This window comes from Coturnix japonica, chromosome 11 (genome assembly GCF_001577835.2).
Source record: "Coturnix japonica isolate 7356 chromosome 11, Coturnix japonica 2.1, whole genome shotgun sequence".
Taxonomy (NCBI): domain Eukaryota; kingdom Metazoa; phylum Chordata; class Aves; order Galliformes; family Phasianidae; genus Coturnix; species Coturnix japonica.
In genome coordinates, this window is record NC_029526.1 from 17,690,900 (window position 1) to 17,716,669 (window position 25,770).

The 25,770-nt window shown below is 44.6% G+C and overlaps 1 protein-coding gene and 1 long non-coding RNA gene across 2 annotated transcripts; one reads left to right on the plus strand and one right to left on the minus strand.

Moving 5' to 3' along the window:
- Positions 1-684: 684 nt before the first annotated feature.
- PHLPP2 (PH domain and leucine rich repeat protein phosphatase 2) lies at positions 685-25,693 on the plus strand. The gene is made up of 19 exons (XM_015874241.2): positions 685-878; positions 1,238-1,476; positions 4,559-4,692; positions 5,378-5,568; positions 6,001-6,126; positions 7,169-7,323; positions 10,236-10,382; positions 11,437-11,667; positions 13,180-13,382; positions 13,866-13,926; positions 14,652-14,747; positions 16,458-16,613; positions 17,371-17,571; positions 17,710-17,872; positions 18,241-18,371; positions 18,753-18,863; positions 19,304-19,492; positions 19,627-19,858; positions 20,751-25,693. The coding sequence occupies exons 1-19, from the start codon at positions 762-764 to the stop codon at positions 21,888-21,890; spliced, it is 4,023 nt and encodes a 1,340-aa protein (XP_015729727.1). The 5' UTR covers positions 685-761; the 3' UTR covers positions 21,891-25,693.
- On the minus strand, positions 3,883-6,528 carry LOC107319470. The gene is made up of 4 exons (XR_004308640.1): positions 6,242-6,528; positions 5,930-6,141; positions 5,324-5,596; positions 3,883-3,968 (listed from the first exon to the last, which is right to left on the minus strand). It is a non-coding gene; the product is annotated as an uncharacterized LOC107319470 (long non-coding RNA).
- Positions 25,694-25,770: the final 77 nt, after the last annotated feature.

Here is a 25,770-nt window from a genome sequence, read left to right on the forward strand (position 1 = left end):
CTGCGGAGCAGGACGGGCCACAGAGGGACGTCCTGGTGCTGAGCCCGGTATCCCATCTTGGAACAGGTCCTGACTGCAGAGATGCTGTGCTGAGCTGCAACACGCTGAGATCAACCAGGAGCGAGGTGGGAAATTTCTGAAGGTTCTGTGGAATAGAAGTAAGTGCTTAACACAGAAATAATACCAGTGTGAGGGTTTGGAAAGCAGCTCATTTAGAAACGAGACCGGGAATTAGCAAGTAAGGAGCGGGCTGCGGCCACAGCGGCTGCGTGAAGTCCAGAACCGCTGCGGGGCGGGCACGAGGCTGCGGCTTTGAGGTGGCTGCGGTGCTGGTACCGACTGCCGACAGCGGCTCACGGAGCCCAGCGGGACAAGGCGCTGTTTGGAGCGGCCGCGTGCAGGAATGAAGGAAGCTCAGGGTCACAGCCCCGCAGTACGGGACGGCGCTTCCCTCCGCGCGGTGTCACCCCGCGTTACGCAGCCGCGCTGTGAGCGCTGCGCCGATGACAGCGGGTACGTAGGGGCTCGGGCGGCCTCGTGCCCGCGGTCCGTGCGGCGCTCAGCACCGACTAATAACTGCGCCGGGAGCGCGTCCATCCAGCGCTGCGCACGACTCCATCACTGCACCCGCTCCCCGTCCCGCTCCTCCCGCTGCTGCCGCTGCCGACACCGCGGGGCGGAAGTTTCGGCGCTTCCGGGGCGGGGCGCGCGGCGCCGTGGCGGCAGGAGCCGCTGCCGGAGGTTTGTGAGTGTGACCGGCCATGGGGGAGGCCGGGCCGGGGCACAAGGACGCGCCGGATCCCGAGGAGGATGAAGCGGCGGCGGTCGGAGCGCGGGGCGGCCGGGCCGGGCCTCGCGGCGTCGTCCGGGTGCTGAAGGTGAGGAGGAGCAGGAGGAGCAGGAGGTGGGGGGGGGCCCGGGTCGAGCGGGGCCGTTCCGGGCCGAGTCTCCGCGCCGGCCCTTCCCGGCAGCTCGGCGTGCGGGGCGGCCGCGTGCGCTGCGTCCGGGTGGTGCCCGGTGATGCCCGATGATCCCCGGTGATACCCGGTGATACCCGGTGGTGCCCGCCTCGACCTTGGCCGGGGCCGCTCCGTGCCGGCTCCGTGCCCGCCGGCTCTGGCCGTGCTCCCGCAGCCCCTCCACGCCCGGCCGTACCCGGGGCCCATCGCGCAGCTCGGCCGGGGCGGCGGGTGCCGCTGCAGGGCTGGCTGCTGACGCGCCGGTTTTGGCCTCGCAGAGAAACGTGAAGCGCAACGGGAGCAGGAGCTGCTTGAACAGGAGCCGGTTCAGCTCCCGCGAGCGGGACTGGCTGAGAGAGGATGTCGGCCGGGGCTGCGTGTACGTCTATGGAGGAGATTCTGCAGCTTCGTCTGACCTGCGCCTGGTGCTCTGTACGGTGGATACCCCGGCAGCTGAGATCTGTGACGGGGAAGAGAGGAAAAACCTCTTCGTGCAGCTCCACGGAGACCTGGTCAGGTGAGGGCCGGCGTTCACGCTGAGCGAGATTTGCTGTAGTTGTGTAGCGCTTTCTGCCTGCCTGCACGCATTAGTGTGCAGATGCAGAACAGAGAGAGGCAGTAGGTGTCAGCTGGATGCGGCCTTCAGTCACCTAATGAGAACAAAGTAGCGGTGAGCTGTTTGTACGTAGTCAAGGCGCAGCTGGGAGGGTTTGGTGGCTGCTCCAACTAGAAATACAGCCTCGCTTTGTAAGTAATTCTCCTTCGTTGTGTTGTTTTAGGGATGCTGTAGTCTTGAGAAAATGTGAACAGTTTGTGGGGCTGTCAGCAGTTATTCCGAGTCCACGCGGCCTCTGAAGTACTTTGACAGTTATGTCACAGTATTTTTGTATTGGTAATTTTTTGGTGAATTTCTGAGGTAAATAATTAAAGTTAAGCATGGGGTGCAGTAGATGTTAGAGGGCGTGGGCGCTGTGTCACAGGTTTTATGTCTGCAGTCAATTAAGGCTGGAAACAAACCTCAGCTCAGAGTTTGAGGTTCATGGACTTTATGCTGAGTGTATTATGGGCTCCTCTAGCTTTACGTGCTCTCATTAGGTCGTTGTAGTGATGCTTCAGGATTTCACATTTGATTATGAAGTTGTGGCTCCAGTTCCTAGGAAAAAGGGCATCGCTGTGGTCTTTTTTTTCAGAAGCATGAGCTGAATAGCAGTAATAGCTTTTTAATAGTGAAATGTAAGTCTTAAATTTAATGTGTCTCAAGTTTAAAAGGGTATAGCATAGGTTCAATTGGGTTGAAGGCAGGAGCACTAATGGCGAGAGATATGAAGAACAGGACGGGGAAAGGAGGCCTGCAAAAGAACTGGCGAGGGACGGAGAGAGTATTGATGGGACACTGGGTAATGGCTTCAAACTAGAAGAAGGCAGCTTTAGGTTGCAGAGAAGGAATTCTCTACTCAGAGGGTGGTGAAGCGTTGCCACGTGCTGCCTGGAGAAGCTGTGGATGCTGTCACATCCCTGGAGGTGTTCGAGGCCGTGGATGGGGCCCTGAGCAACCTGAGATATGGTGGAAGGCAGGAAGATTTGAACTGGGTGATCGTTAAGGTAGTATCATCATTCATTTGTGGCAGTCTTTGCAGAGTTAGCAGATTTGCCCTGCTGCCCATGTTCTGGAATGAGTACCAAGCTGTAAACATTTACTTTATGTGCTTTGAAAGCGGAGGGTTTGGACTCGATGATCTCTTGAGGTCTCTTCCAATCTTTGCAATTCTGTGATTTACTCCTTCAATTCATTGCCTCCTGCTCTTAATCAAGAGCATAAAATTCTGTTGAATTTTATGGAGAGCTCTTGATCCTTGTGCATCTGTTGCCTTTGTAATTCTTGGGGTGTCTTTGCCACAGAAGAGATTCCTGAATCACCACTGAGGATGTTCTCAGTAGAACCATTTAGGTTAGAAAAGACCTTTAAGATCATCAGGTCCAGTCATCCACCTAACACTGTAAGTGCATTGTTAAACTACATTCCTAATCACCATATCCACATTTGTTTCTTAGATACCTGCAGAGATGGTATCTCCACCACCTCCCTGGGCAGCCTGTTCTGATGTCTATCCGTGGTATTGCTTCAGATCCATCTCTGTTAGGAACAGGAAGCAATCGCAAACAGTGCCTGCTTCCGTATCCACAGGAAGGTGACAGAATGCTCAAGACATCCCTACGCCCTCTTGAGATAATCATTTCATTGAAAAAAAGTTTACTGACTGCTTTAATAATGTGTTTGTGACTACAAATTACTCAGTGAAGCATCCGATTGTATCTTACCCTTGATATGTTTGTTTCTCAAACGAATTCCCCACCCTTCTAAATACCAGTAGGTGGTTTTCTTTCTAAACCTGAGCATGGCAAAAGTTGATCCGGTACCTGACTCAGAAGACTGAACACAGTGGGACACTGGAGCAGGTTGCCCAGAGATGTTGTGGATGCCCCTCCCTGGGAGCGCTCAAAGCCGGGCTGGATGGGGCTGTGAGCAACCTGGCCGAGAGGGAGGTGTCCTTGCCTATAGCAGGGGGTTGGAACTGGGTGTTTTGTTTTAGTGCAACAGCTACTTCAGACTATTTGAAATGGTGTGGTTTTTGTTTGTTTGTTTGTTTTTGTGATATTCAGACATTTATGATTCCTTGGCCATAGGTCACATGCTGACAATGCTATTTTCCGTCAAGCACAAGGCTTCAGTAACACAAGTATTAGAGTCTTAATGTAATCGCAGGAGGCTCAGGCCAGGTGTTTGAAGATCCAGGCACGTCTCTCCCATTCCTCTTGAATTCTGCTCTGAAGGTTATAGACTGCATCAGGATTTGCTGTATTGGAAGTCTGCACTGTTTGGTGCAATCTGTTATTTATTCCACTTTCTAACAGCTTGGCTGTTCTAGGTAACAGCCACACAGATTTGTCATTTACAGTAACACACTGGAAATCTCTTCCTAATGTTCTGTGTGGTGTTCACTGCTCCTTCTGTAGGGTGAAAAAAAGAAGTGATAACTTAGACCTCAAGTCACATATTTACAGAACTGCTTGCCTCTCTTAAGCCTCTGGATCCCCCGGGGAGGTGCTGAAAAAGACTGAGAGCAGCCTGTGTTTGGGCCGGCAGGAAAGGAGGCAATGGGCTCAAACTTAAATGCAGGAATTGTAACATCAGCAAACTTTTTTTTTTTTTTTTTTTTTTTTTTAAGAAATTTAAGTAGAGTTCTAAATTTTTAGGTCAATAAAAACAGATTTTTAAAATTATTGTGAGTCTGCTTCTTGTGCAGTATTTCGGATATTGTTTCTTGTCATTGTTTCCTCTTGATGTTCTTTAAGTCATATAAAGGAAACCATGGATTGCATGGCTTAAGTTTTTTCCTCTCCATTTCCCTTCTGCAGTAAAGTTCTTCAGATGCTGCATTTTTTAACTGATTTTTTAGCATAAAGCACCAACCCAGGGGTATGTGTTTGCCAGACCTTTTTAGAGCAGTATCGGTGTCGGTATCCCTTGCACTTTGTTGCAATGAGACATGTTTCATCTTTTTCAAGTTGTCAAACTGCTTTCTTGTATGTTTTGCTAGGAGGCTGGAACCCACTGAAAAGCCCCTTCAGATTGTGTATGACTACTTGGCTGGGTTGGGTTTTGATGACCCTGTCAGAGTGCAGGAGGAGGCAGCAAACTCTGACCTCAGCTGTATGATTCGCTTTTACAGCGGTAAGAATCTGTGTGTGCATGTACGCTCTCACTGTACCCGTAGTTTTAAATATCTGGTGGAGCTCAGGTGAAGCACAAGTCATTGACCGGTTGGCTTTATAGATGGCTAAATCATACACGCAATATCAGCGAGCATTTCTTAAAAGAGTTTTCAAAATCGTAGGAATGGCAGTTTCGTAGTTCTCTTGACCCTATTTGTGTCTGGGGAGAAGACAGCTCAATGGCACAACATGTGATTGCTCTGTTTCGTGTTATGACAAATGCCTTAGAAGTCCAAATGAGATCAGAAACGTTCTGCAGTTCAGTCTAGATAAGGCATTTCACACAACCTGCCTGAAGGTAATGGTCAGTAAGTTTGTAATTGCCTTTCTACTGCATCTGAAAGACAGATGCTCGGCAAGTGCCGCAATCTGTAATTACTTGAAGATTAAAAATGCACTACATGGCAATTGTGGTAATACTTTACCGAAAGTCGTACAGTGGTGGTTTGTCAGACACTTCTGCCCCAGGTACATCGCTTGTCTTCTGTGTGAGATCTTTATTTTATGTGCTACTCAGTGTTTCGTCTTAACGTGTTGCTTGCAGTAACTGATATTGCATGTTACAGCTGTGCTGCTATTTGTGCTCTTACCTGAAAATGAAGAACAAATGGAGAGTAAGCAGAAATATTCATTTTTTTCTTCAGAAAAGCCCTGTCAGATGGAACAGTTAGATCGCATCCTGCTCTCTGGAATCTATAATGTGCGCAAGGGGAAGACTCAGTTGCACAAATGGGCGGAACGCTTAGTGATTCTCTGTGGCACCTGTCTCATCGTGTCCTCTGTTAAAGACAGCCACACAGGGAAGATGCACATCTTGCCTCTTGTCGGAGGGAAGGTAAAACTTTTTTTAAGCTTTCTGTAACCTAAAAAAGAAGAAGGGGGGTTATAATGATGTGTATTATCCACAAGAGGTTAATCTAGGCTGTGTTGCTGTATCAACAGACTCAGGGAGAATTGCATGATTATTTCCTACTTACTTTTCTTAAGTGGTCTTAAGGCTAATAAAATGCTGGAAGAGACACTACTTCTGTTTTCACAGTAGTAGCCAGTGTGAATAGGCATCCTGGAGATCATTACTTAAAGGATCTACTTCAGCAGAAAGATGTTAAGAAGGATTTACTACACTACATTTGTCTCAAATAACCTTATAACAGAGTTTTGTTCGAAATACTGCATTATCGATTTTAATATCTTACCCTAGATTTCAGATCCATTGTAATTGCTGGAATTTAGGTAGACTGTTTTGTTTTCATCCCTCCCTTTGCAGGTTGAAGAAATGAAACGTCGGCAGTACACTCTTGCTTTCACATCTGCTGGAGCACAAGCCCAGACATACCATGTCTCCTTTGAAACACTGGCAGAGTGTCAGCGGTGGCACCGACAGGCATCCACGGTGAGGCCCTGGAGACTGCAGCAGTTGGGGTGGTGGGTACCAAGGAAATGAAGGGATTTATTGTACAGGCTGGGTCTGCAGGCAGCGATTTAAACTGTGATGCTGGAGAAAGTACCTGGGATGCTTTCCAGCTTTCTTCATTTCTTACATGCTCGGGATTACAGAATCTTTATTTGAGCTTTCTCCTGGGGCACTGGCTGTACAGCATTGTTGAGTAGCAGTTCTGTGTTCTTTTCACCCCCACCCTACTGAGAGTAGCTAATCACAGCTCACTAGAACAATTTACAGCCGTAGAAATCTGTTAATTGCTCCTGCTGCCATTCGCCTGTGACCTGTGGCCTAGACTGACTCAGAGGTACCCTGTTATATTTGAGTTCAGTAAAGCAAGGGATCGTAGGTCAGCAAGGTAAGCATAGTTTGTTCAGAGCTGCTTCCTTATTCCACATTAAAGTACAATTAGCTGGTAATAGCTCAACACTGAACTGCTCTTTGACCTCAAATATATAACATGAAATACGGTGCAGGTTGAAGTTGGTAATAAATGCTTAAATGAAGCAAGTAAGACCTTGAGACAAAGTGTACTTAATTAAAGGAGACATGATATTTACAGAGACTATGAAATGTCACAAAAACATGTGAAGTTTTTTTCATCTTTAATATTTCTGATATTATAGCCTGAACAAGCACACAGAAGAAAATCAAAAGTAATAGGTTGGCCAAAGAGAGGCTCTGTATAGTATACAGAGCAGAACTGCAGTGTCAGCTGCTTCATTTTGCTGTCTGCAACCTTGGGAGGCACTCAGACTACTTTCTCAGCACATTCCTTATCCAGAGATACAGCTTTTTCTGTCGCTTTGTCATGGAGTAGCAAATGCCATAATACTCCCTGGACTTGGTTTCCTGCTTGAACTCTACCTGTGTGTGGTGGGTATACAGGGACTCTTCATTTTGTGGATTGTTTACTACTTGCAGTCTTTGGTTTTCCATTAGACTTCCATATAAGAATTGTTGCACAGCTACAACTCTTACTCCTTCCTTTCAGGTTGTGTCTATGCGACTTAGCATGGTTGATCTTTCATGCTACAGCCTTGAGGAAGTACCCGAGCATCTCTTCTACAGTCAAGACATCACCTACCTCAACCTACGACACAATTTTATGAGATCAAGCAGAGCAGGGAGTCTTGACTCTCTTTGCAGGTATGCAAAGAATTCTTTTTCTTCTACATTTGGAGTTCTGGTTGTAAGCATCCAGGGGTGAAGGGAGTTGGAATTCCTGTTCTTGTGGGAAGGTAAAAGATTCATCTTAAGTGAACTCTAACAGATGAGGGAACTAGGAAGCAAAATTAAGCAGAGGAAGCAGATATAAGCTGCCAGCAATTTACAGTATTTGTGAATTCCTTTCCACAAATTATTTACGCTAAGTTTTACCTGAGATGAGCCTTGTGGAGTGGTGTGCTATTTGTATCGATAAGGTGAAAAACTAATAAACTGCTTGACAAATAGAGAGCATTTGGAGGCACAAAATATAGGTGAGGAAAAGCACCATGCTTCTGTTGGAGGTAAGAGTTTGTGGAAGATCTGTAAGATCCAACTTTAGTTCTGATTGTTAAGTGCAATTGGAATTAGCTGAGGGCCTGTGGTACTCCAATTTTAGTTTGGCAACTTGAAATATGCTCTTAAGAGAGTGAGCAGTGTGTCATGGTATGGAATTGTGTTGTAATTGTGTAAGTGAAGGAGTATTACAAAATTTGTTTTAAATGAATTTTGGAGAAAATTCATAGGAAGATTAGTTTGATGTCTATATACTGCCCATTTTAAAAAGATATCAAAGAGTCACTCAATTAATTTCTAATACCATTAAGAAGCCTGTAGTAATGCTGTCAGATGGCACTGCTTAGAGCCCATTGTGCTGCAGGAAAAATGTATTTGGAGAAACTTTGTAGAGCTGCAGGTCTGATTTATTCATTTATTTATTTTTAATTTTAAAAACATGGTTTTGAATCTCTCAACACCTGTTACCAGGTTATTTCATTTTTCTTCCTACGCCATACGAAGAGGTATCCATGAGTAAGAAAAAAGTTGCTTGCTTATGGGAATTCTTTGCAATTTCTTTGAGAACCGAAGTCAAATCCAATTTTGTTTTAATTCTGAGCTTGCTTAAGTATAATCTAACTGGTATATTGTAATGCATTGTTACTGGAAAAGCTGTTGAAAATGATTCAGGTTTTTGTTTTCTGTTTCTCCAGGTATATTGGATGACGCTAAAAACAGTGATAGAACTTTTTTTTCTAAAATGTAGTGTCATTAGTTCACAGGATCAGCAAAGGGGCTTGACCTTGCATATAAGTCAGCAATGGATTTGGTATGTTAGAAACCCAGTTCTCTCTGGCATTGTCTGTGTCTGATGGAGCTGAAATCTACAAAGAAGCAAAAGCAGTATATGGAATATTTCTGTCCCCAGGCCAGCATCTGTTTGGGCTGTTATAAAAGAGGATAGATCCCATTGTGACTTCATTGCTGTGTTTCAGTATCTCTTCATTGTTATCTCAATATGCCCTGTGAGGGCACAAACCAGTACTGAGGAGCCATAATAAAAGGAAAACATAACTGCAGTAAATGAAATTATTGATTCTTATGCTGCTGTAGGAAAAAACGAACCATGATTTCAGGATTCTTACCACCTAAGTGACTCATGTATGCAGCTTGAATGAGAGGTTAGCAATCCATTCCTGTGTCTCTTACTAGTGAAGAATATTGGAGAAAAGGAGAAGAAAGAAGCTTTGAAAATTGTATGCCCCCCTTTGTGTTTGCTTTGATATCACTGTGGGAGGATGAATTTTAAAACCTGGTTAAGATGTTACACTTAATGCCTTACCTCCTAAGGGCAGATTCTTGCCGGTCTGCTTATATCAGAAAAAAGAGCTGCTTATTGTTAGGAATAGGTACCATGTAAGAAGCCACTGTTGAATTCCTGAGAAAGTAGTTACAATATCTGCTGATTCCAAAACCTGAGAACTGCTCTAGATCTCTTAAAATTGAACTGATTTATACGAAAGGTAGAAAAGATAAGAACTGGGAGAAGGAATATCTGCCTGCTGTAAGTGAAGATCAGGTTCAAGAGCATCTAAGGACACTATGATTTAATTAGAGTATATTGAATATGTTTGTTGTAAGGATGGTCACACTCAGTTGTAGTTAGTGGCTCAGTGTCCAAGTGCAGACATGCAAGTGGCGTTCCTCAGGGATCAGTACTGGGCCTGGTGTTAGTTAATATCTTTGTAGCAGACATGGACTGTGGGATCGGGTGCACCCTCAGCAAGTTTGCAGGTGATACCAAGCTGAGTGATGCAGCTGACCTGCTAGAGTGGGGAGGGATGCCATCCCGAGTGACCTGGATGGACTGAAAGGTGGGCCTATGTAACCTTGTGGAGTTCAGCAAGGCCAAGTGCAAGGTCCTGCATCTGGGCTGGGTCACTTTCAAGCACAGATACAGGCAGAGAATGGCTGGAGAGCAGCTCTGAGGAGAGGGATTTGGGAGTGTTGCTTGATGGGAGACTCAACATTAGCCAGCAGTGTGTGCCTGCAGCCCAGAAGGCCAACCCTGTCCTGTAGGTCTGCCAAGCACGTGGCACTTTCAGTGTGAAAATCCTTTCAAGGACCTCTGGGTGCTGATCCTCAGGCTGCTCAGTGCAGAGTCAGCACTTCCTTGCCATTCCATTTCACAGCTCTGACAGGCCTTCTGTTGTACTTCCCTTGAAAGGATATTCCTCTCGTTAAAATCTGTCTTAAGAGTCATCCCAGTTAATGTATTAAACTTCTATTTTATGCAGCTTCAAAATGTAAATTCATTGAACTGAGAACTTTCTTTTAGTTAATCGTAGTTGCTCAGAGTCTGTCAGGGATCAGGTTTAAAGGTTCTCGTCTGCTTCTGCAGTAAAAACATGGTATTTGATCACTGTCAGCATTACCACTGAGATACAGAATATCAGTGACTTAATATAATATTTATTTAAAACCTGCCACGATTCAGCTGACTGTATTGTTGCGTATAAAGACTTTGAAAGCCTTTGAATGGAGGTTTGCTAATTAACTGAAATTCTTGCCTCTAGGTTTTCTCAGTTGAAGAGCTTGAATCTGTCTCATAACAGACTGGGGGAGTTTCCTGTATCGCTGTGTGAGATCTCTACTCTGACCGAACTCAATATGTCCTGTAATGGACTTCATCACTTGCCAAGTCAGATCAGCAAGCTGCTGAAGTGAGTGATTTTTTTTCTTCTGTGGTTATAAACTTTCTTGCTGTTTTTGGTGTAGCACAGCTGATGTAAAGGGGCCAATTACAAAAGTATAAGTGCTCATCAACCTGTTAGTTCCTGGAGACTGAGTGCTAGTTTTGACTCCAGTAGAAGGCTGAGACCCAGATACAGTAAGGGTTGTTTTCCTTTCAAAGTCAAGATGTTACAGAATGGTTACATGGTTGTCATTTGAAAAGTCACTGGTAGAATCATCGCTTGTGATTTCCTGCGTATTCTATTAGTATTTTGAAATAACTAAGGTAAACCAGTTTTGGAACAATGGCTAATGGGTTTTGCCCATTCTGGAGAAGCCTAGGAAGACACTTAGGTTAGTTACTGTGCCTTGAATCATAGGTGCAACCTTGCCAAACTAAAATAGACTTGAAGGCTTTCAAGCCCATGAATGTATTCCCACTGAAGCTTTCTTTGTGGGGTTAGTTTTTTGTGAGTTTGTCTTTATTTTGGGGTGTCTTATGATTTCTTGATGCACATCACATCTCTTGAGCCCTTGTTCTTTATAAGGACATGTTATATTCTCAGAGTGCTTTTCTACCACTCTTGAGAAAGTTCTTTGTTGGAACATGATCGTAAGAAAAGACCATGCACTTTAGAGACTGGAATCTGAAAAGCTGTGCAAATTTAAAAACCATTTATTTTGCTACCCTGGAAAATACTCCTTTCTGAATGGCTGCAAGGAAGGCTAGAATGTAAAAAATGTGTTACCATAGCTTTAGTGTGGTACAGATTCTGATTGAGCTGTGATGTAGGTGCAGTCATTGTGAATGAGTGCCGTAATAGTAATATTCAACTGCAGTAGTGGTGGTATGATGAAGATGCGCGTGACTTACTGTTGCTGTTGTTACTGTGGGATGGACAATCACGTAGGCCTGTTCCATTACTGATCTTTTAAAGGCTCTCTGGCTGCTGAGTTACTTATTTTTTCCTTTTTTTTTTTTTTTTTTGTTGTTTTCTTTTTTGTTGGTTGGTTTGTTTTTTGTTTTGGTTTTCACTTCTGTAGTCTACAGAGCTTCTGGCTTGATGGGAATTTCCTCACATCCTTACCAGAAGAGCTTGGAAGTCTGCAGCAGCTCAGCTGTCTTGGGCTTTCCTTCAATAACTTCTGTGAGCTACCAGCAATTTGTGAGAAACTCACTGTTTTAGACAAAATAGCCATGGCAGGGAACTTGCTAGAGAACCTGGACCTTAAAGTGCTGAACCGTATGAGTCACATCAAAAGTGTGGACCTGAGGTAAGGGGAACCATGTGTGTATACCTGTGTGTATGTATATGTGTGTATCTATTTAGATGTGTATATGTACACGTATATAAAAGAACCAATGTCACTTCCTGTTTACAGTAGAGGAACTGTGAGTGGCTGGAAAGCTGCCTGATGGAAAGGGACCTTGGTGTACTGATGGCCAGTTGGCTGAATATGAGCCAGCAGTGTGCCCAGGTGGCCAAGAAGGCCAATGGTATCCTGGCTTGGACCAGGAATGGTGTGGTGAGCAGGACTAGGGAAGTAGTAATCCTGCCTCTGTACTCAGCATTGGTGAGGCCTCACCTTGAGTACTGTGTTCAGTTTTGGGCACCTCAGTACAAAAAGGACGTTGAGGTGCTGGAGAAAGTCCAAAGATGGACAACAAGGCTTGTGAAGGGCTTGGAGAATCTGCTCTATGAGGAGAGACTGAGGGAACTGGGACTATTTAGTCTGGGGAAAAGGAGGCGGTGGAGAGACCTTATTGCTCTCTTCCAGTATCTGAAAGGTGCTTACAGCAAAAGTGGGGTTGGTCTCTTCCCACTTCTGTCAGGTGACAGGATGAGGGGAAATGGCCTCAAGTTCCTCCAGGGTAAGTTTAGGTTGGACATCAGGAAACACTTCTTTACAGAAAGGGTTGTTAAGCACTGGAGGGGCTCCCCAGGGAGGTGGTTGAGTCACCGTATCTGGATGTGTTTAAAAACTGTTTGGATGTGGTGCTCAGGGACATGATTTAGTGGAGGGCTGTTAGTTAGGGTAGTATGGTTAAGTCATGGTTGGACTCAATGATCTCTAAGGTCTTTTCCAACCTGAGAGATTCTGTGATTCTATAAATCGTGTTGGGTTTTTCCCCACTTTTAGGGAGTTCTCTTTCTGAGGATGTGCAGGATTTGCTTAGAGAAACAAGGTCAGCTGAGCAGTGATTGAATGTACTGAATGATAGAATTGTTTGGGTTGGAAGAGACGTGAAGATAACCTAGTTCTAAATCCCCTGCCATAGAATGGGTACCACAGAATGTCACTTAGTACTCGAGGTTCCCCTTTTGATATTCTGTTATTGTGAGCTCAGGTAGCTCTTAGAGCTCTCTTAGCCTTTTGTTACTTTTTTTGTCTCTCTAGAGGTATTTTCTCCAGGTTGCCAATTGCAGAGTTCTTAGAAAGGGACAAAGAATTTTTTGTCTACTACAAAGCAGTGGAGTATCTAGTCTCTGCATTCACGTGCTCTGTCAGTGCTAGGTAACTGTCCACTGATCTCACTTGAAATTTATAGACTGTGGTCTTCAGAATTTCTTGAACACTGGGAAGTGAGTAGAACTGTTTCACGTAGCTGTGCAGACAGGGAACTGTTTTTCTTCACATTCACTGTCTGAAATCCATCGTTACTACTCATACATCTCACTGTACTCGCAAGAAAGCCTGCGCTGGAGCTCTTCCTTTCTTCTTACTCATGTACAGTGTTCAGTGTTCTGATTTCTGACTCTGTACCTTTTGTTTCTGAGTGTTTAGGCTGAACAACCTGAAGAGAGCAGCAGCTGACACGCTGGAGGGGAATAAATCTGTGACTTACATGGATTTGCGAGATAATCAGCTGACAGATCTGGATCTGAGCTCATTGGGCTGCCTGGAGCAGCTGCACTGTGAGCGGAATAAGCTGAAAGAGTTGACACTGAGTGGCTTCTCCCTTCGGGCTCTGTATGCCAGCAACAACTGTACGTGTCCTTATGTTCTTCATCTGCCTTCTTCCTTCAAACCCTGGGAACAAAGGAAACAATCTTTTTGCTATCTCCTCTCACAAAAATACTAATATTTACTGACATTATTGAGAGCATAGGTGATGGGCCTTCTGATGTCTACCCTTTGGGATCATATTATGGGTATGTGTGCACAGGCTGCACAACATAAAGAGTTGCCATCCAAGTTATTTGTCTTCTGGTGAGAATTGTCTGGGAGTCCACACATAGAAGCACTGTTCTCCTTTATTCTGGTGTCTCTTGTGGCAGACAGTGAACTGGACAGCAAGAAGCTGTGCTGATGTACGGTGTTTGAACTCTGTTGTAGGAAAGACAAGTAGAGACATTTTGTTGTGTCTGCAGAGTGAGGCTATCAGTGTCATTTACTAGCTAGTCTGTGTGCTGCTTTTCTGCTTTCCCTCTGGAGCTCTTCAATAATATTTATTTGCTTTACTTCATCAGGTCTCACATCTGTCAGTGTTTACCCGGTTCCTGGTCAACTGACATGTCTAGAACTTTCCCAGTAAGTGACTATACACCACAGATTATAAAGCAAGTATCTGAATAACTTTGGTGTTTTCTGCAGATGTTTTCTGGAGTTGTTACGCTTTTGAAAGAGTTGAGAGCAATTGAGAAAAGGCACTTCATCTCCACAGTAGAACTGGAAAGCCCAGTGCTGAAGGATGATGAAATTGTTGCAGAAGCCCCTCTGAACCATTTTCATCTGTCTAGGTGACCGGCTGTCCTTCAGCTGCAGGCTGTAATCAGCAAGACAGGCCAAATAAAGACCACTAAGAACCTGCAACAACTTACTAGGCTGAATGGTGGGAATCTGCGGGGCAAATATGTAAACTGTGTGCTGGTGATTCACTGTTGTCTTCATTTTCTTTATCTGCCCTAGTAGCAAGATTGTCATACCTGTAAAATAGGGAATCTGATCTTGCATCAGTTCAGATTTGAAGCACATTAGCTGGGTAGCATAAGGTGGCCTGTTCTGCTATATCAATGCTTGAAATAAAACGAAAGTGAGATCATCAGAGTCTTGCAACAGTAGTTCCTACCAAACATGTTGCATTATGCAGCTGGCCAAGAGATAAATGCCATGTGAGTAGCTCAGATACTGTGGTGCTTTTTTTTTTTTTTTTTTTTCCTATTTTTCATTTGTCTGTCAGCAGCCCCGTGCAGTGCTCAGATGGGGCATATTCTATATCAGGTGTTGGTATCTAGCTTTTTCCTTGCTCTTCTCAGCAATGAGCTACAGTGTGTCCCAGATTGGGCCTGTGAAGCAAAGAAACTGGAAATTCTGGACATGAGCTACAACGTCCTTGTGGAACTCCCATCAAGGTCAGCAGACTACTTTCTTGTACGAATCTGAACTTTCTCGAATGGGGAGCTGACTGGGAAGAGAGAAGCAGTGCTATTCCACTTACCTTATTCCTTGTTGTGCATATAGATACTTTACTTAATTTCTCTGTGCAGTTTCCAAAGTACTTTGCTTTCATGTGTTGAAAGAACTGACTTCCAAATCAACCTCTTGATTAACAGGGGCCAAATAGTTCCGTCCCTTGCCAGGAGTTTGCACCTGAAGTAAAACACACTGCTATGAATTAACTTTGTGTTACAGTAGTGTCTGTGAACGCAAGTTATAGATGAAGCCGTAACAAACCTTGCATCACTCCAGAGTTTTCACCAGTTAACTTCCAAAAGTAGATATCTCAGAGATATGATATAGTTTGTCTCAAAGGCAGCTTTCACAATCATCATCAGCCAACTCCTTTCTGCCTGCTTCCATTTCAGCTTCTGTAGCAATGTAGTAACTGGAAGCCAAGAGTTAATATGACTTTTTAATATTTTATTTATTTTATTGTTTTGTATTTTTAGTGACTTATTTGAGGTACAAGGGATATCATGGAAAGAACCAAAGCCCAGATGTTCTTGGCTGAACATGTGTTTAGCAGGGAGTGTGACTGTAATGAATGAGAGTGTCTGGGTCAGCTGTGTTGAAATGTGAATGCAATGGTAGGTCACAGTGAAGAAATGCAAATGGCTGAAGTAGTTAAAGCAGCAGTCATAGGAAATGTTCTCAGCAGTGACTCTGGTTATCAGAGACAAGATTATGTGCATCTAAAGCAAGAAAAGAATGTAGCAAGGTTGAGATAATGAGAACTTAGAAATTTACCCATGCTGATGGATGACAGAATGGTTTGCATTGGATGGAACCTTAAAGATCATCTAGTGCTACCACACTCCCCTGACATGGTAGGACACACTGCCCACTAGATCTGTTTGCCCAAAGCTCCATCCAACCTCACTTTGAACACTTCCAGGAATACAGAATTCACAGTTTATCTGGACAGCCTGCTCCTGTCTCACCACTCTTGTAGTGAAGAATTTCTTCCTAGTATGTAACCTAAAACTATCCTCTTTTAGCTTAACGCTGTTACCACTTGTCCTATCACTCCAATCCCTGATGGAGAGTCCTTCCCCATCTTTTCTGTTGGCCCACTGTAGATACTGGAAGGCCTCCATACAGTCTCCCTGGAGCCTTCTCTTCTTCACACTGAACAACCCCAGATCTTTCAGCCTGTCTTCATAGGAAAAGTGCTCCAGCCCCTGATAATTTTCATGGCCCTCCCTCTGTGCTAATAGGTTCTCCTCCTTCTTAGGTTGTATGAAAAAGACCACATTTTAAGTGTGTTACATATAACAAACATGCAAAAGGCAGACTCAGAAACACATATTTTTAAAAATTCAAGTGTTTTTAGAGATTTTTAAGTGCTGGAATTTACTGTATCCCCACTGGGGATTTTTTCATTGTGTGTCTGCTATCAACCCTGTGGATATATCTTGTTTCAAGTTCCAACTTTGCTAATATGGACTTTGAGCTATCAGGGTTATCCAGCAGATTAAAGCATGAAAAAGCCTTGCACAACGACTTATAGTCATAAAATTGTTGGTTTTTTTTTTATCATCTGAAAATAAAATTGTCCCCATTCTACAGATGGGAAGAGGGAGGACTGAACCAAGCTGAACTAACGAACCCTCTCTTTCTAGGATCCTCAGCAGCTTGAGCCTTCGGAAACTGATAGTGGGGTACAATAATCTTCAGAGCCTTCCACCTCTTCAAGAGCACATTCCAATGGAAGTGCTGGACCTTCAGCACAACCTATTGACTAAACTCCCTGAGACGCTCTTTGTCAAGGCCCTGAAGTGAGTGACAGTATCATGGATGTTCTCTGTTAACCTTTGAAGCTGTGAAGGTGATATTTGCGTGACTGTCCTTGTGAGATGCTGTGAGCTTTATTGACATTTGCGTGAGAGATTATGATGAGGTAATTCAGGTGCTATGAGAAATCATCCAGCCAGTGTGAGAGAATTGGTCCATGTTAATATTTAATTACAGGAAAACAGATATGTGCCTAACCTAGCAGCCAACCATGGTATTAACTTCAGTTGCAACTGCTTCTAAGGTCATGTTACTACTTGGCACGCTTTGTCTTTAGAATGAATTTATTAATTTGGGAGCAAAGAAAGGCCATACAGATTATCAGATGTTACTGCAGAAATACAACAGGTATTTCTCAAAAGAAAAGCAAGAGAAATCTCTACTCTTTGTCTATTCAGACTTGAGTCAACCTTTCTTAAAAGACTCCAAGTAAAAGTTCATGTAGTTTCCTTCTACCAGTATTGTCTACTTTCTCCATCTATTCTACAGTACTCACTGTTTACTGTAAAATGCTGCATGCATCTGCAGTGACATGTAGCTAATGGTCATTTGTAGACTCATAAATCTTAATGTGATTAGGGATATTACACTGTGTTGTCTGACTTGCCTGCCTACTGCTCTTTGTCCATCTGCATAGGCAATTTTATAGCTGTATTAGCAACCTTTCCTGCTGTTAGTGGAGTGGTTTAGATGAAGTGATTTTTTTTCTTTTTTTTTTTTTTTTTCATTTCCTGTGGTCAGCCTCAGGTATCTGAATGCTTCTGCGAATAGCCTGGAGTCCTTGCCCTCTGCATGTACAGGGGAGGAGAGTCTGAGCATGCTGCAGCTGCTTTACTTGACCAATAACAACCTCACAGATCAATGCATCCCTGTCTTGGTGGGACATCCGAACCTACGGATCCTGCATCTGGCAAACAACAACCTTCAGGCTTTCCCTGCAAGGTAAATGCATAACTCGTGGTCTCATATCAGTGAATTAGAAATGTAGCTTGTAAGGGACAATGTCTGTGGATGCTGTATCTGCAGGTCCAGGAAGTGATAAATTCTGACATTTAGGATATGCTATTGTTTCCCTTTCAGCAAACTCAGTAAGCTGGAACACTTGGAAGAGCTGAATCTGAGTGGCAACAAACTGAAAACAATTCCCACAACTGTGGCAAACTGCAAGTTACTTCATACACTTATTGCTCACTCTAATGACATCAGCATCTTTCCAGAGATCCTGCATTTGCCTCGTATACAGGTATTCTTACCTTACATATAGTGAGGTATCAGGAGGAAGCTTGGGTTGGAGAATTGTAAGTAACTGCTACAAGAGGAACTGGAGATCTCAGTATTTTGCTCAGTCAGCTCGTAAAGAGGGCACAAAATACACATAGAAGATCTGTTGCCTTTCTTAACTGACTGAAGATGGCTCAACTCACATTCTTTGCCACTGTTCATGACCTTGGCTTATAGGTCATCGCCATTTTCGTGAGCTGTTTGTGGGATACGGTTGTTAGTGGGATTTATCTGATGTTAGCACAGAGCACTGGAATAACTGGTAACTGATCACATGAAAGAATAGAGAATATGTTCTTTGTCATCATGCTTTTTTTTTTTCTGCTGCAGATAGTGGACTTGAGTTGCAATGAATTAAATGAAATCCTAATCCCTGAGGCACTGCCAGCTGCTTTGCAAGAGCTGGACCTGACTGGAAACACAAAGCTGGTGCTAGAACACAAGACACTGGATATCTTCAGGTGAGAGTCAGGGAGTTGCAAAGCTAGTTGTGACAGGTATGGGGAAGGGGAAGTTTCCCAGGAGAGGAAATGGGCTAGCACCATATATAACACAACTTTGTGTAACTTTACAGTGTTTCCTGCCTGAGGCAGCAGCTGACGCTTTCTGTCCTGTAATAAGGGAAAGGGCTGGGTTCAAATCATCAGCGAGAAACTTCTCAAGTGGACATTCTCCCAGCTGTGTCTGACCATATGTATTCTGACATCATCAGAATGCCAGGACATTGAATTCCTGTATTTGCTACTGTGTAAAATTCTTGAGTGGATGTGGTCCTTTGGAACAAGCTGTTCAACATGGTGGCTGGGAGAGAAGAATTATTTTGTTTTCTTCTCTCTCCATAGTCACATTACCACGCTGAAGATTGATTCTAAGCCCTCCCTCCCAACAGACTCAGCACTCACTTCTACTTTTTGGAGTCATGGAGTAGCTGAGATGGCTGGGCAAAGAAACAAGTGAGTATCCTGGTTTATTGGACTCTGATGTTTTGGCTCCTCAAGTTGCTATGTGAAGTGCATTGCTAAACTTCCAAGCAGACATGTTTTGCTGAGTAGCTCATCCATTCCCATCTCTCTGAATCTCTTGCATAGTGTCAAGATTGCTTACCCTTGTCATGCTTATCTTGGGATCCTTGGGCAAGGCTTTCCCACTCTAGAAGAGTTGCTTTTGCTATTGCATGCATACTACATCCATTTTTCTCTTAGTCCAATCAAAGAGGGTTGAGGCATTCCAGTAATAAACAACAGCTGAACATGTTGTGGTGCAGTGGCTGTCAAGACAGTGGCTTTGTTGTCTCGTGAGAATGGTACTCATGGCAACATGCTGATGGCTGTGTTTTTGGAGACCATACAATCTTCTGAGGCAGATTAATTTTGCCTGTATGCTTTTCTAACAGGCTGTGTGTGTCGTCCCTGGCACTGGGGAGCTTTGCGGAAGGGATGGAGGCTGTGTATGGCATGTTTGATGGTGACAAGAACGAGGAGCTGCCACGTCTGCTGCAGTGCACCATGGCTGATGTGCTCCTGGAGGAGGTACAGAAGTCGGACACAATGTTCATGTCCAACACCTTCTTGGTATCCCACAGGTATGACGGTGAGCAAGCTGCTCCTGGGTGGGACCTGTATAGGTGCATCAGTTAATGTGCTAGGTGGGGTGAGGCAACCCTCCAAAATGTCTGTTGTGAAGTCTGGAGCCTTCCTACATCTTTTCCTTCAACAGGAAGCTGGGTATGGCTGGGCAAAAGCTGGGTTCCTCTGCTGTCCTTTGCTATATTCATCACGATATGGCTGATTCAGCGAGCACCTTTTCTCTGACTGTGGCCAATGTGGGAACGTGCCAAGCTGTTCTGTGCCGAAGTGGAAAACCACTGCTCCTCTCCAAAGTCTTCAGTCTTGAGCAGTGTACCGAAGAGGCCAAGAGAATCAAGGAACAAAAAGCAATTATAACAGAGGTTGGTTTGGACCCCCCTCACTTCAGCTTCCAACCTCCAGTAAAAGCTGTGTTTCATGTTTGCTGAGCATGTGTATGATGGGGCTAGAAGATTGTAGGTTCGGGAGGGAGTAGCTGCAATCTGTTACCATCTATGTAACTATGTATGTATCTATGTTACCATCTATGTAACTATCTATGTATCTATGTTACCATCTAGCTTTTACTGAGCCTAAAGTTTACTTACAGGGCACTTTCCCTTCCTCTTCTGTTGACACCAACACATTATTGCATTTAATATACCTGTGGTCAATTTGTCTCTTTTCACGAGCTTTTCACATATTTTGATCTGTTGTTTACACTTTCTTGTCCTTGGTTGACTATCTACGGGATTAGTGGTTACTGAGACATATGAAAGTGGATATCAGTTAACAACAGGAGGAAATTTTACACACACACACAAAGAAAGAAAAGCTGAAATGGTCAGTGTTTTTTTTTTATGCAAAAACATTTGAGAATTCTCCAGAAAACATTTTAAAGTTTAACTTTCTAAAAACTTGGAAGTAAGAAGGAAATTCAAAACAACTGGAAAACATGTAGTCAGTAAAGAACTGACCAATCAGTGCCATTCATATTAGCTTATTGCAGGGTAAGTCTTAAAAAGGTTCAAGGCTATCTGCTGGAAGGGTTTCTGACGGGGATAACCTGTTTATCTGTTCTGCCAGATGTTAAACTATGTAGCACTTAGACCATATCCTGGACCTGGATCCCTTTCTTCCATACAGTATCAGATGTTACCTGTTTATTGGTGTTTCTCAAGGCTCCAAACTAGTTCATGGGCAGGATAAATAGTGCTTTCCAAATGATCTAATACCAGATCTAATGCTACTGTTTTTTTTTCCTCTTGTCTGCAGGACAACAAGGTAAATGGTGTGACTTGCTGTACTCGGATGCTGGGCTGCACATACTTGCACCCTTGGATCCTGCCCAAGCCACATGTCAGTTCCATTCCACTGACTGTACAGGATGAGCTGCTGCTTCTAGGGAACAAAGCACTGTGGGAACACCTTTCTTACACGGAGGCTGTCTCAGCTGTGCGCCATCTACATGACCCTCTAGCTGCTGCAAAGAAACTCTGCACATTAGCCCAAAGCTACGGTTGCCAGGACAATGTAGGTGCAATGGTGGTGTATCTGAACATCAGTGAGGACAACTGCACATGTGAGATGCATGGCCTCTCTTTACCAGGCCCTGGGGGATTTAGCTCCACCACTGCCAAGACAGCGACACCTTCCTCTAGCAGTGGAATTGCTTCAGAGTTTGGTAGTGAACTGTCTGCCTCTGAGGTCAGCAGTGAGGTGGGCTCTACTGCTTCAGATGAACACAATGCTGTGGGTCTCGATGGCAGTTTGCTGCCACGACAAGAGCGACGTTGCAGCCTACATCCTCTGCTCCCCTCAAGCATCTTTCAGCGCCAACCTTCCAGTGCCACCTTTTCCAGTAACCAGTCTGACAATGGCCTGGATAGTGATGATGAACAGCCTGTGGAAGGTGTGATGACAAATGGCAGTAAAGTGGAGGTAGAGGTGGACATCCACTGCAGTAAAGGAAGGGGTCTGGAGTTTGATCCTCCTGCTTTAGAATACAGCTCCTCTGCTCCAGGGGTAGAGGATGACTCTGGACTTGTCCTCGTCATTCAGAGGCAGAACAGCATAAACAGCACAGTTGCACATGGAGGGGTTAAGGAAAAGTGTGAACTGCAGAAATCTCCTTCCACATGCTGTCTCTATGGAAAAAAGCTTTCCAATGGCTCCATAGTGCCGTTGGAGGAGAGCCTTAACCTCATTGAAGTAGCCACAGAGGCACCCAAGAAGAAGACAGGTTATTTTGCTGCTCCATCCCAGATGGAGCCAGAGGATCAATTTGTGATGCCACCTGATCTGGAGGAGGAAGTGAAGGAACAAATGAAACAGCAACAAGAGAATGGAGCAGATCAGGAGCAGAAAGAAGAGCCTGCAGGGGGTCTGGCAGAGGAGTTTGACACAGCTTTGTAATCCTACAAGTACTACTCTCACTTAGTCTGTCCCAGGAAGCTCTATCCTGTAAGGGCTGTCGTGCCCCCAAAGGGAGCTGGGCTCTTCAAGGCATACAGGCATCTGCTGCTTCCTCAATGGAGTGGAGAAAAAAATGAGAGTGCTACAGTCTGGGCTGTCTACTTTTTGCTGTAGTCTGTTCTATGAGCGCCCAGATCAGCTGTGTTCTGTTTGAAACTGTCTGGAAATTATGCAAGCACTAGAAAGAAGGTGGGTGTTCCAGTGCCTCCCTCTTATTCCTTAAAGCCTAAGGTTCTGCCAGCTCTGCAGAAAAGGGGCTGGTATATTGTGGGGGAGGAAAAGGGAAGGCAGAGGGGCCGATATGCAGTGTTTGGAGTCTGAATATTTTTGACACAGGCCCTCCTGGCAGTGCCTGACTTCATTGTTCCTTGAAAGAATACAGCAAGTTGGAATGAAGCTGACCCAAGAATGGTTTCCTACATGAATTGCAAGCACTTTTATTGATTGCACTTAAGCTGTTCTCTTCCCCTTCAGCACAGCACTTTATTACTTAGGGCCAGGGGAGAGAGCACTTCAGTCCCCTGTCCACAACAGGGGCAGCTGATTTTCCCAGTAGGTATTATTAGGTCTTTTGAGGATTCAGGGTACAGATGTTCTGATGAGCACTTGTGCAGGGTAGAGTGAGAACTATAATGGGATCAGCCTATGCAGAATGAGAAAACTCAGCTGGGTTATAAGTGTGTGTCTACTGCTGCATTTTACGCAGAGCATGGGAAGGATCAGCTCTGGACTGAGTGACTGAGTAACATGTCGAGCTCGTGCTTCTAGCTGCAGAGCACAGACCCAGCTCAGCAGCTTGTCCACCTTCATCACATGTGTCTCTTAGCAGAGCCTTCCTGTTTCCAGAAGACATGACATGAAACCACGAGCTGCTGCTGGTTTCAGTCAAAGAGGAAATTGAGGCATAAGTGGTGTATTGCTCTAAGGCTGGCAAGCAGTTGGGCTGCTCTCTGTGTGCTGAGGAAGTTTTTGGTACTCTTTTCCACCAACATTAACTGCATTGTCAGCCACAACGTCTTTGCTTGCATGTGAAAGTAGGAATCATAGTCCAAACCCAGAGCAACCTGTGTTTTGTGATGTGTGCCCAATTTGGCCACCAACAAGGTGAAAGAATCTTTGTTTCTACTTAGTTTTCAGTGGGAAAGGAGGGGGAAAGAAAGGGCGGGGGGGGGGGGGAAAGCACAGCAACTTTTCACCTTAAAAACATCTTTATCAGCACTGGGAAAGAGATATTTAAAACAGTCCGACTAATGGTGAAATGCCCAGCCTGCAGCTGTCGCGTGGTTTCATTAAGGTTTTTGGTGCAAGGGGTAAATGGATTCTCTGTGTAACCATCCTGTGGAAGCATTGTGAAAAGTCCCTGGCCCCCAAAGCGTGCAGGTGTCTTCCCTGTCTGGCAGGGGGCTGGTGAGCAGCTGCCCCTGTCACAGCGGTGGTGCAATAATCTGGACTGTAATGTGGGCTAGTGCCTTTTTTTTCCTTTATTAATTATATTTATGAAGAAAATGTGAAAGTTTCTTCTCAAGATTTGTGAGGAGCTTGAATTGTGTATTTTTGGATGAAGTTCAGGCCTTGAACTGAAGGGATGCTGTGTAGGCGAGCTGTGGGATTCCAACAATACAGATCTTTTGACAAAATCTGCAGGAGTTCTGCTTTTACTTACGAGCTCCTTGAGTTTCTCACTGGGGAAAAAGGGCGTATTTTTACCATACCTGAGAGCAGCCTTTTGGGATATACCTTGTACTAGTTGTGGTGTAATCATGAAACAACCCATCTTTTGTCCAAACTCATGATTTGGCCGTGTTTGTCTGTTTTACTTGGAGAGAAATGCTCACTCTTAGGATCATGGAAACAGCATTTTAAATTCCTCAGGCAGAGAAACAGCAGCAGCAAAGTTTCAGAGAATAAAACTCAGCTCTCTTTCAGGTTCTCCATATTAAGCATGCAGAACTGGCTCACCTCGGTGTATGTGAGAGTAACCTTCAGTTCATTTGCTGGCAATAATGTCACCAAGTATCTGTGTTCCAGCCATCAGTGTCTGCTACCTGCTCTGTTCAGTGTGGGATTGATGCAGGAATGTACACTTCTTTCTGAATAAGATTGTGGTGAATCTTGCACTAGGAGAATGGTAGATGTCAGTGCAAATCGGGACTCTTTCTTGCACTGATGTGGAAAGTCCAGTGTGCCCTTGCTAGCCTGAGCCATTAGTGTTGTGTGAAACACATGGGGAGTTTGTCATTATTGCCCATGTCTAGTTCAGTAGGAAGGACAGGATTAAGTGAAGCTCCAGAAGGGAGAATGCAGGCTTCTGATCTGCTCCTCCAAATGGAATGCACTGAACCACTACTCAGCCTTTTCTCCAGCTGTTTCTGGTTCTGAGGCAGAAAGGGAGTACGTTTCCTACGGGTGGCAGAATATGGTTTGTTCTGTAAAATTGTGGAGTCCACCGCTGCTTCCAATTAGATCGATACTGTGAACTGCTGCTCTTACTCTGAGTAGCACCTGCTTTTGTTTTTTGGCCTCTCTGAAGACAGCAAATTTGCTTTGTCTTCCTCATGATCCTTATTAACACTGGACTTACACCTCAGACTTCTGATTGGTGTTGCTGTAGATGGAACATGTGGATGGGAAAGTCTAGCGGGGACCTCATAGCAGAGGACAGAAGGTGTGTTCCCTCTCAGTTCTCCTGTTCTCTTCTGCTCTCTCCCTTGAATTCTGTGTGCCTCTTGCAGATGGCATCATTTCCATAGAGCCACATCACTAAGAATGTCCCAGTCCCTTATACTGTTGGAGGTTCTCAGCGCTGGGTTCACGGAGCTGTCTGACTGCTGCCAGCGCTGCCGTGCTCCAGGTGGCCACAACGAGGTCAGTCTGGGGAATTTGTTTGTCCCTTCAATAGTTCCGGCCCTATTGCCAGGAATACTCACTGAAAACAGGCACACTGGGAGGCACTGACCTGCCTGCCTTGGCCTGACCAGAAAGACATTAGCAGAAAGAGCCAGTAAAGGCAATATTGGTGCCTGGTTTGGGCTTGAGGATTGAAGATAAAGCATGCCCTAAATGTTGCGCCCAGCACCTGGAACAGACCTGGGGAAGTCACTGCAGACTGCTGAAATCTGATCAGAGTCCTCAGCCAGACAGGAGGGAAAAGCCCAGTGGATGTTTCCCTCTGCGGTGAGACCTGAGTAGTATTTCTAGTACCTGGGATTTAAGACACAGTTAAGGCCCAGGACTTCCAGACATTTCTGCACTCCTGGATGGTGATATCTTTCATGCCATTTGCCAAAGGGCATTTCTGGACAGTAGTTTAGCCTCATGCATTTTGTGCAGTCATTGTCTGCTGTTTCATTGCAGACTGAAGACTTTGGTGTATTTTTCTTTTTTTTTTTCCCATTTAAAAATGTTCTTGTTTTGACTCATGACCCAATGCATGTTAAAGAAATACCACAGCACACGACTTATCTTTTTTCATGCTTTCTATTTATAAAAGGAAAAATGTCATATATCCCACTTAAGCATGCAGCTGTAAGAACTCTTTTACAGTATACAGGAAAAAATTGTTCTGTGAATGCACCGTTAGCAGTGTGGCCTTTGTGTACCGCATTGGAGAGGCAAATACCGTTGCTGGAAAACACTATTTTGATGATTCTTTACTCAGTTGTATAGAGCAGTTCAGGAAGAAGGAATATTTTTGCATCGACTTTTCAGCTGACATAGCAATAAAGATTTTTACTTTTGTCTAACTATATATTCTGAGTCTGTTACTGCACCAGAGGGAGTGTGCTCAACGTCCCAGTCACGTGTAGTCAGGGGTGGCCAT